At 30.9% G+C, this 12,253-nt stretch overlaps 1 protein-coding gene across 1 annotated transcript in view; it reads right to left on the reverse strand.

The window, feature by feature from the left end:
* LOC145673151 (glycerol kinase 5-like) overlaps positions 1-12,253 on the reverse strand; it is a 103,994-nt gene that overhangs the window by 21,641 nt on the left and 70,100 nt on the right. Inside the window, exons 5-8 of the mRNA XM_081742578.1 lie at positions 10,916-11,233; positions 6,146-6,272; positions 2,795-2,899; positions 1,411-1,505 (exon numbers count right to left, since the gene is read on the reverse strand). Of these exons, the coding sequence (XP_081598704.1) occupies positions 1,411-1,505; positions 2,795-2,899; positions 6,146-6,272; positions 10,916-11,233 (645 nt within the window). The remainder of the gene's footprint in view (positions 1-1,410; positions 1,506-2,794; positions 2,900-6,145; positions 6,273-10,915; positions 11,234-12,253) is intronic.

Consider the following 12,253-nt stretch of genomic DNA (forward strand, 5'->3'; position numbering starts at 1 on the left):
TTATTTTATAATTTTGACAACTATGTGCGTAGTCGAGGGTTATTTCAATTGTATGCACAAAAGCTAAATAAATAAAGAGATCTTAGTTATAATATAGTAAATAGTTCGTGTGCAATATTGAATCAAAAAGTGACATATGGAAAGCATGTTCGATTTATTAAACGATTCGATCTCTCTAAAATATAAAAACGTATTTGACATACAATCTGCTATCTGTTGAGTAAATGTGCACAATATGATGTGGACCACTTAGATTATCAAGAATCAACAAACGAACAATAACTTCTAAATCTCGTAAATCACCAATTAAAAATCTAAGGGAAGGTAACCAATTGTTAACTTTTATATTAATTGTATTCCATACAAAGTAACATTGTTTGGATATTATTCAATATATTATTATAGACCGAATTAAAATTTTAAACTCTTCCTTTCTTTCTCTTAACTAATTAACTATTGAAAATATCAACAAAGAAGAAATAAGTAATTTAGTGGCATTGTTAACGTATCTACAGAAATTATTTTGTAAAAGTTTAAATGAACATCGGAAGTCATACGCTATGGGAATTCAGCGGTGATCGTGGTGGTGTCAACATCCCCTAGTGTGGTGTGCAGAAGAGGAAGAGGATTTAGTGAAAATTCTACACTTTACACTTTTTTTTTTTTTTTTTTGCACACAGTTACACTTAACTACAACTACACCTACATACATCCACAAATACTCTATATTCTCTCATTTTGTTTAATTTTTCACTTTTCCCAAATTTTCATCCTGGCCATCTGGCCCTCTTCATCCCGCTGGAACTCCTTCCCGATTTTGACTACTATTTTATCTTATTGTGAAAATTCATTTATTCATCTCATCTTGATAATTTAACATACCCGATCACGACTCTGCAAAATTACAATTTTTACTTCATTTTCTTACATACCCATTTGAGGCAATACGACTAGAAAGTCGGCCAAAAAATGAAAGTGTCGTCGTCCGCCATTTGTAAAATTTCTATACAGTTTATTATACAAGTAGTTAAGATCTTATATGAGTAATTCAACATTCTTAGCATACTTAGCCTGATGGCTGATGCATCTGATTTTAAAATACACCGTTAATGGGAAGAAGACAAGAACATCGGAACAAGGGAATCAAGATGGCTGCCGCACAGAAGTATTTGAGCGTCAATCTCTTATTTCAATTTTATACTTAATCAATTTTTACTTTTAGACCAATTTACTGTTACAAGTAAATAATAACTAACAAGTTTACTAATAACTGGCCATTCTGTCTATATGGACGCGCCATCAAAAGTCTTCATTTCACATTTATAATTCCAGAAGGAAATTAAAGGAACAAAGGGAAACAACACACTACAAGTAAGAATACTACTATACAATTACATCTTCATTTCTTACCTGGAGTCCACTAAATGCAGGTACAAAGTAGGTGCCATCGGAGTCAGGAACAGATAAAGCCATAGCCGCTGTTTCCTGTACATCTTCTATTAAACCTGTGCAAAGTAAGTATACAGTATAACTGTCTTCTCGTGAAAATGGTTTCATTATATGAATTCAGTAGATTATACAATTCTATTACACAGTACAAATGGTGTTGTTAAGAACAGATAGGCAAGGATCAAGAGACATCATCTGACTGTAAATTAATGAACAGAAAAATATTCAGATCAGATTTTTACAGTTAATTTGGTTTAAAATTTTGACTTATTGCTTTATTTTTTTTAAATTTCTCTATCATATATATAAATCGGTGTATCTTTGAGGTAAAACGAAGATATTATATATATATATATTTACCTCACATAAATTTACTCCTAAGTGATTACAAATTTTGAGTTGAGTTGATTTTGAGTTTAATGTCCCTTTCGGCAACGAGGCTGTATGAGATGGGACCTACTGATTAATGAAATCCGAACCACATGAGCTCCCGCCATGAATCGAACCCGGGTCTCCCACGCCAACGGCGCGTACGCTAACCGCTTAGCCACGAAGGACCTCGATAATAAATTATCTAATATAAATAAAATAAAGAGTTTGTTTGTGTGTCCTGTCTGTCTGTCTCTGTGTGGGGACCAGATGAGTGGATCGAGAGTTACCAAATTTGGGTCATAGCAAAAATAGCCCAAAATGACCGATATTAGTATCAAAACCATACTTTTCGCGGTCGCTGAAATGAGTGGTGATACTCCCACAGGCGTTGACTTCCAAATATAGCCCCTATGCGAAGAATGGGTATATTCAGCTAGTTTTGAATAAAATCATGTTTATATAGGTTTCGATAGAGGTTTCTTGTAAGTTTCTATTACAGCAAAAGCAAGAGCACGCCAAATAAATACTAAAATAATATTTTGAATCTACGTTTTTTAGATTTTATATTTACAATGCTTAGTATATTTACTTATTTATTTATTTTGTACAGTTTCAGATACAGCACACTGGTCATTTACTGAAACATGTAACAACTGTAACGTTATATAGGCATATAAACAGAAAGTTGAGAGGCTTAGCTTAAGACCATTCCGATGATTTTCAGTTATAGGGAAGATAAGACAGTTTAACAGAATTTAATTTGAAATTATACATAGTACAGATGAACTTTACACATACTAAAATCCCATTCATCATTTAACACAATTCCTTCTCTTCTTTCTCAGGTAAGAAATTGAAGCATAAGCTACAAGAGTTTAATATTATCGTAGTCATCACCAAAATTGAAGAAATCAAAAATGAAAAACCTAAACATGACAGCTGACAGAAGGAAAAAAAATCCTTTGTTCCTCACCTATAGATTGTGCCCAATTGATAACTGTCGCTGTATCATTGGAAGCTCCTTCCGCCACGTAAACAAGTTCTTTGCCTATTCGCCATCCCACGAGAGGATACAGACCTTTCGAAGAAAAATAATTTCATACTTAATACAACGAAGATGTATACTTAACACATTTATACAATTAATTAATAATAGCAACTTATACTTTCCTTATTTGATATTTAATTTTAAGGTTAAGTTATAACAGTCTACTTACACGTGAAAATATATTTGATTTCGTCATTTACTTCATAGTGTTTGAGATGAGAGATCTTAATTAATCATGCACGATATATTTAGAGAATCTCATATGTTTATACATGATATTTACATGGAATTATTATAATGAAGGAATACAGTATTTTCCCGAAATCTCTAGGTTGGAAATACTATAAATATAATGTACAATAATAACAATTTTCCAATTATTACAGTATTTATTTATTTCAGCATAAGCCATCTTTATCCTAATACTTATAATCATTACAGAAATAATTATTTTCTCTTTTTATTATTTGTCGCATTTTCAGTACACACTATCAGTAATTCAGAGCACACATGACCAAAAATGTTCGCAGTACAAATTATTCGGATTGAACTAGCGAAAGACTGTATAATCTGGATACTGAATTTTATTAAAACTATTGAATTAAGCTGAGGAATGTATCTAAATATTTATTAATGGCGAAATAATATAATTTGCACAGAAACATAGAGACAGTTTATGACAAATGTGTTGGATGGGAAGTAATGGAATATTGTGACCTGTATAAGATCTGAGAGATAGCAATCAATATTTCAGGAGATTGCATTTCATTAAAGAAAACAGTACAACTGACATTTCTGAAAAATTATAAAGGATTCAAGTGAGTTCCGTATGTGAAGTGGGATCATCACGACAGGAGGACCATGGCTCAAGGAATCTTCGCAAAACAAAAATTCGAAAGCAAAACATATATTGTTCCGAACTATCAGTGAAAGTGATAGATTAGATCTGTGTTTAATGCTAATTTAGTTATTATAAATCATTTATTGAGAGCTTTTTTTAAGTATTTAGTTTTTTTTTTTTTTTTTTTTTTTTTTCAGTATGGTACAGGCAAACATAACTATACTGGCAGAATTTGTTCACAATACAATTGAAGCCCAATGAGTGGTCGAAACAGAAATACCAGTATATCTAAATCTATTATATTCTACAAACTATTTATCATGATATGTTTTATGTACTTTGTTTTCAGGATGTTATAGGTAAGCTTAGCCAGACCTGAAATAATTTTTCATTCTATAATGCAAAGCATAAGATGTGACTAATATATGGGTGCCACCTTCTGGTACGCCTAAATGGGGACACATGTATCGAATATATTGAGATTGCTGGTTCCTAATACCCACATTCGTATATGGAACAATTTATTAAGAATAATAGAAAGGATATATATATTCATGAACGAAAATTGCGATGCAAAATTACACCAAAAACACACGAAATAGAAAGCTGTCAAAAAAATAACATAATTGGTTTTGGCTGTGATTTCACTGCTAATAACATGAAATTTTAGCGATAAGACCATATTGATATGTCTATCATCACTGGAGGTAGGAATTTATAAATGTCATTAAGAATTTCTGTCGCATATTTTGTAAGTGTTTTAAATAATTTGGTGTCCTTTTCATGGGTAATTCAGGATGCTGATAATTCTGTTAAAATCCGGACGTCCCGACTAATTCGGGTCAGGTGACAATCCTAGACTGAAACAGCAGTGTGTATTTATGTAGATAAATAGGCCGCTGACGAAAGTGGAGGTTTCCGTTGAAATTTTCGTCACTAATAAATATTTAGACGTATTTCGGAGTCTATTTTAACAGTTATAATCATGGGTCAGTTCCGTTCCTTTAGAAGTTATTTAGTTAAATCTGCTTTCATTCCAAGCAAATTTCCCCAAATTAAAGACTTCTGAAGTTAAAAATCCAATTAAACAAAACGGAACATTGAAATATTGGAAATTACAGACCAATATAATTTCTTACTAGTATTTATACTAGTATACAGCGACGACGCAGGGGATGGATCCTGGGGTCCGGAACACCCTTCCTGAATTCTCGACTTTTTTTTTTTTTGGTAAATCTAGTATAATTATAGGGGTTATTTTACAAATTTTCACAATACAATTGAAGCCCAACGAGTGATCGAAACAGAAATATCAGTGTATCTAAATCCATTATATTCTACAAACTATTCATCATAATATGGTTTATGTATTTTGTTTTCAGGATGTTACAGGCAATTTATCCTCATATTGAGTTTGATATATACCGTACCAAAAACAATGTATTATTTACGTAAATTAGAAATATGGAATGGATTTTATGTAAAAAAAAAAAAAAAAAAAATCTTTCTGTCGACAGTTGTGTACGATACATCTCGGTATTTTACTATTACAAAGTTTTTATTTGTATCATTTATAGTATATACTAAAGCTGAACTCGGAAGCTTTCGTATTAAATTTTATAGAGTGCAGAAAAGAACCTGAGTAATATTATATAGTACCCCAAAGCGACCAAGTTTTGAAGATAGTTACAATATACAAAACTAGGGAAAGTTTGGAAACACAATTGTAAGTTAATAAATGGATATTCTGAAGATAATACCTATTAAGAAATTAGAGATAAGTTGGAAACGTCAGATTTGTGTTTGTGGTGGAAAGTTGCCCCAAAACTATATGTCGCATGATTCTTTCCTAGTAAAAATGTTGGACCTGAATCCAAAATGGCGCTCAAGATGGCCACCATGATGATCCTATACAGTGATAGATGTGGTTCTATCTTCATTATCCCTATCCAAGATATGGTGTCTCTCAACTTACAAAGCACCTTTGCCTCATATGATTTATTGTAACTGCATTTAAAACTTCAGGTCTCTTGGAGCACATTTACCTAGGTAATGTTATTCTATCACTTCTAATATGCGAAGAAAAAAAGAGGGAACTTTTACATTGATCAATGTAAAAGCATCATGTATCAAAAGAGTGTAACATATACGAGTAGGGAACGATATGTCATGTTACCCCCTTCAATAATAATAAAAAAAGAAATGTATGCTTAAATTTAAGAAATTACTTAAAAAGTGTATTTTTAAATTCAAGAAATTCTTGAAAGATATCTCCTAAAGAATTGTTATCACACTCTTGTTAGTTTGGGAATTTTGACCTCGGTAACATATAATTATGCTTACACCTTAACAGATCGAATATCACGTATAAGATCTAAAGATGCAATAAATTGAACTGAACTGAACTGACACTAGAAAAAAAATTGTAATCTTACCTGCTACAGAAGCGTGTGGTGAAGATCCTGTGTTAACTTCAAGGAAAGTTCCGGTACCCATAGTGACTTTAAGGTCACCAGTACTGAAACAACAATTGCCGAACATTGACGCCGATTGGTCTGCTACCTAACACACAATAAATAAGACAATAACAGTAATTGTTGTATCTCATTATATCATTTAAATTACACTATATGGAAATGAATATAACTCCATTAAAGATTTATTTCTTACTATAAAACAAGAACCTCTTCATGGTCAGCCAAGTTAATAGGTATTACTGTAAAATATTACGAGTGTCTGTAGAACTTTTTAACACGGTATCTGTAATGACAACTGTACAATCTTTAGAAATTAGATATTTACCGTATCTTCCAATGTGTAAGACAATCTTTATATAAAACGCATTTCATAATTTAACTTTTTTATAAAAAGAAAAAGAAAGAACAAAATTTAAAGTAAAAGATTTACTCTAACAGCTTTTCAATAGTGCACTGACCTTTTAGAAACCTGCACAATACATGTCACTGCTATTTGAATCTTCTCCCCTTCCCCAACACTACTGTCGTAGTTTTTTTCTTCCTCTTCATCACAATCGGATTTTTTATTTTAAGTAATTTAACCAGCATTGTATGAAATTTCCCTTTTCAAATCATAATGTGTTAATCTAATTAATACAAATATTGGATCTTGCAAATCTAATTTTCCTATCTCCAAACTAATCACAACTAGAGCCATAACAAAAACTAAACTACACAGCTTCATTCAGTCATTATCGTGTGTAGATTCGGATGCAATCATTAACAACTATAATTTAAATGCTAGTGATACATTCGATCTCTTTTTAACTAAGTTTTTGAACTTATTTGAAATATATATTCCTAAAAGTGTGGTCAGGTGTAAATCAACAAGAAGGATTCAGTTGAATACAGAAGTAATAGGGCTTGGTATACTCCAGAATTCTGATACCTGTATGAAAATTGAAGTAGTGTAGTATTATAATATATATAAGACTAAAATGACTAGTCAATGTAGGGATATGTACAAAACTGACTGCTATAAATATGGTGAAAGCAAAATATAATGAAAATTGTCTGAAACAACATCAGATAAATGTATAACTGCATGGAAAAAATTAACAAAGTAAGCAATAATAATAATAATAATAATAATAATAATAATAATAATAATAATAATAATAATAATAATGTAGATACTCTATCACCTGATATTCTTATTAGAAACCGAAAGAAGTAATGAGAAAACTAATGTTAATGTGTATCACTATAATAGTCAACATAATCCCTTTAGTAAGCATTTCGTTATTAACCATGTTGGGCATTATGACGTCATAAAGTAGTTAAGAAATTGAAAACATCCGACGAAACTCCTGGACTGATAATTGTTTTTATAAGGTTATAATATGTGGATAGAAAAGAAATCAAACTTCTCATTCAAAGCCTTAAAAATAAGAAGTCATGTGAGCCAGACAAAATATCACATTACATTTTGAAAAACTGTGCTTATGAACGAATCACTTCACTTATTTAATTAATCGTTCTCTAAGCACTGGCATCTTTCTGCATAAATTAAAATTACCAAAGGTAATACCCATACATAAATGAAACGAGAATGAGTGTGTGTCTAATTATAGGGCAATATAGTTTTTATCATGTTTCTAAAATATTTGAAATAGTTATGGCTAAGTGAGTAATAAATTTCTGTGAAAAATGTATAATAATAAGTCCTGTACAACATGATTTTCTGAAGAATAAAAATACAGCTATTGCACTACGAGACTATGTTTAAAATATATATTCCTCCTTTCAATGTAGAAACTACACATTAGGTTTCCATTATGACTAAAGTAGAGCGTTTGAAACTGTTGATCATAATATACTTTTACGAAAGTTATTTAAATATTGCACTAGGTGAATTACCCTCAAGTGTTTTGAATCACATTTGCGCAAAAGATAACAGCCTGGACATCTTTCATATTGTAATAAACTAGGCAATATAAGTGACTATAAATCAGATATAAAGGAAATAGGAGTCACACAAGGGAGCGTACTAGGACCATTGCTTTTCTTACTGTACTTTTTGTATATGATACATCCTTACTAGTAACTCCAAAAGGTATAAATGTACTACAACAAAAACTCTAAATGATCTTCAAGAATGGTTTGAGGAAAATAGACTTGTGCTGAATGAGTCAAAAACAAAGCATTTAGTTTTCCAAGTATCGAATGACAAAAGAATAAACGAAACAAACATAGGTCTAGGAACTAATATTCTATACATGGATACACTACAACTAAGTTTTTAGGTATAATACGAGACCAGAATTTCAAATTGATTATCACATGAAACAGCTATGTAAAAAAGTAAAGCACAATGTGTTTTGCAATTCTCTCATTAATCGATAAGATGCCAATGCATGCAATTATAACATTATATTGTGCGGGTGTGGAATCTCATATAAAATATGATAGTATGTTATCAGGTAATATTACAAGATCACAAGAAGTCTTCGAAGTAGAAAAGAAAACTATTAGAACTATCCACGAAATAATCAAAGAACTCAGTGCAAACCATTAATTAGAGAATTAAATGTGCGAACTTTACCATCGCTTTACATACTAGACTATGTGACGTACGTAAAACAAAGTCAGGAAATATGCGAAAATGTAAATATACATAGCTTAATAAAATATACATGTTATGTAAATTAAAAACATGTGGGAAAAGCTTCTTCTGAATACCCATTAAATTATTAGATCATTTACCTCTAACTATTAAACCAATTGAAGATGTTAAGTTTCAGGCAGCAATAAGAAGGACTATTAAATATTAAATGGTGCGTTTTAATCTGTTAATGAATTTCTAAATGAATATTAGTGCTAGAGTAACTGTAGCAATTATTTCACTTTCATATCATGTAATAAACTTTCATATATTGTAATCAATTAATTATATGTAAACATAGTATGTACTGTATTAATTATGTTAATTTTTCTTCTAGCAAGTTTTATACCAAGGTGCTATTTGCACATGTATTTGGTACACGGAACGCAATAGCTACAATATAATACAATATGCTTTAACAAATATTTTTCTTAGGGTACTTTTCCTAACGCAGGGTACTAAATAGCTAAAGTTATTCCAATATATAAAAAGATAGACCATGCGAGTCTTTCTAATTATCTTCCAGTATCCCTTACTTCGATTTTTTCTAAACTTATGGAAACTATTGTAAAATGCGAGGTATACAAGTACATGATTCAGAGAACATACTTCAGGAAGCTCAATTTGGATATATATGAAGCGCTTGAAAACAATGGTTTTGCTCTAGTAACATTCTGCGATTTAAATAAAGTATCTGATTGTGTAGATCACTTGATCTTATGCTATAAATTAGCTCATTATGGTTTTCATGGCAGTAGTCTGAACTTTAAAAACCCTATTTAGAAGAGCTTAAATAGGTTATTAGTGTTAAAAATATACATTCAAACATCCCGGAAGTAACATATGGAGGTGAGGTGATTTTGAGTTTTTACGTCCCGTTCAGCAGCGAGGCTATATGAGACGTGGACCTACTGATTAACGTGGAATCCGAACCACATGAGCTCCCGCCGGGAGTAACATATGGAGTACCGCAGGGTTCTGTTTTGGGTCCTTTACTTTTTTTTAATAACGATAAACAATTTACCTCTAAATGTCACTACTATGCAGATTCTATACGTAAATGATACTATAATACTCAATATGAACACAAATTCTGAAGAAGTGTATACAGAATCTGTAGGCATATTAATGGAGACAGACAACATGGTTTAAAATGAATGATTTTGTATTAAATCGATACAAAACACGGAAAGTAGTACTTGGTCTTAATCATTACAACAATAAGGAAAATATAATGGTAATGAGGTAAAATTTCTTGTTGTACATATAGCCAATTGGCCTGGGAACAACATATCAAATATGAATGTACAAAGCTCTCCTGAGTGCTCTGCCATTTAAGAAATCTAAATAATACAGTTCTTCATGAATATATGAGAAATTCATATTCTCCATTTCTTTAGAATATAATTGGATATTTTGTGTTGGAGTAATAGTAATCAAGTACATGATGTCATAGTTTTGCAGAAGAAAGCTGACAGAATTATTGATCGAAAACCTAATAAAGAGCATTGTAAGCCACTATTAATAAGGCTTAAAATAATGATGGTAGTGAATTTATATATTTATCAACTGCTACTTTGGAAGCAAAACCTTACAAATACGACATTTAGAAAGAAAGTACATACATATAATACTAAACGGTGTAAGAAAATTGATGTTATGTTTAGCAGATTATTCGAAGACAAATAAATAAATAAATAAATGTAGGGCCGAAGCTGTTTGATAAGCTAACAGCAATCATACAACCACTGTCGATAAAAGCTTACACAAAGAAAGTGTATGATTGGTTAATACCGAACCTATTTTTTTCGATACAACAATTTATTGGATGTAAGGAAATTATGTCTTAATCTGCAGTATGCTATCTTATTTAAATTATTATTATGACGTTTACTGATTTTCATTATTACATTAACCATTTCTTGTATATTATGACTGATTATTACCTGAACTACACACACATATATATAAAAATTGACTTTGTCTAGTGCTTAATTACAATAAAATACACTATTCTAGCGTGAGATCAAAAACAATATAATGAATCATAACAGTGTTGTACAACTAAAGAGAATTGAAATTACCGAACATCTGATAGGAATACTAGCACCCCACACACTTTGGTCGGTCTCTCCAAAGAAGTCTCCACACGTATCACACACTTTCGGAAACATGTTAGTTGGAATTTTGAAAAGCCTAATAGCCCACTCTCCCCATTCCATTGCGAAAGGATCGTACATTCCAGTAGCACTTGCACAAGACACATCCGACACATGCAAACGTCCTCCGGTCATCCGATGTAGTAGCCACGAATCAATGGTTCCAAACAGAGCTCTTCCTTGCGTCGCAGCTTCCTTTAAACCAGAGACATTCTGTAAAGCCCACACAAGCCTCATTGTTACCTGGAAATAAATTCAATAATTACGATTAAAAAAAAAAAAAATCTCAACAATAAAGATGTTACTATGAGAATTTAGAATCACCTATATTATTAGAAGAATTGCTGGAAAACAGTTAAGATTTCCAGTTATATAAAAATATATAAACGATAATTTAGTACATTTACTTACTGTGAAGCAAGGAACTGAATCAATGATGATCATGGAAAACTTTTACAGAAGATTCGACTCACATTTTTTCTTAAAATCTTTATTATTGTTACAAATTGAAATATTATATATATATATATATATATATATATATATATATATATATATATATACGTAGGTAATAAAACATTAGAAACAATGTGCAAACTTGTTAGAGCATTACATACCTTATCTACTTATGTTGGAACAAGGAACGAAAAATCAATTATATATAATGTAACAATACCTACTAAGACAATTTTTCAAATTGTGGCAAATGGAATTTTATAATAATTCAAATAAGGGACTTGGGTAAATTACAAATTTATATTATTGTACAATTATTAATAATAACAATTATATTATTATATCACTGTACAATTATTATTAATAACAATTACAAGTGATATAGGTGACAAAGACTTTAGCCTGCATCTGATAAAATATAAAAACTTCAACGGAAGTAGAGGTGATGGTTATGATGATTTGCTCGAGTATTAATTCATATCAAGAAGAATGTTAAAGGCATTTCCTATAAGATCTACTCGATTAAACTAATCTAAATCATAATATAAAGTGTATTTTGCGACTCTACTGTACTGTGACAGTTTTTACGCTATTTAAAATGACTGCTTAGTGCTTAGTAGTATCCAGAAAGAACGCATTCCATAGAATTCGTTGATATCATAGGAACAAAGCTATCAAACGCATTCTTTGAATTAGAAACAAAATGAGAGATTTGATCACTGATGGTTTCTTTTGCAATTATTTCATCTCGAAATACAAACATGTATCTAACATATTTTTGGGCTACAACGATTAAACAAAATGTGT

Source organism: Thermobia domestica, chromosome 16, assembly GCF_964235325.1.
Source record: "Thermobia domestica chromosome 16, izTheDome1.hap1.1, whole genome shotgun sequence".
Lineage (NCBI taxonomy): Eukaryota > Metazoa > Arthropoda > Insecta > Zygentoma > Lepismatidae > Thermobia > Thermobia domestica.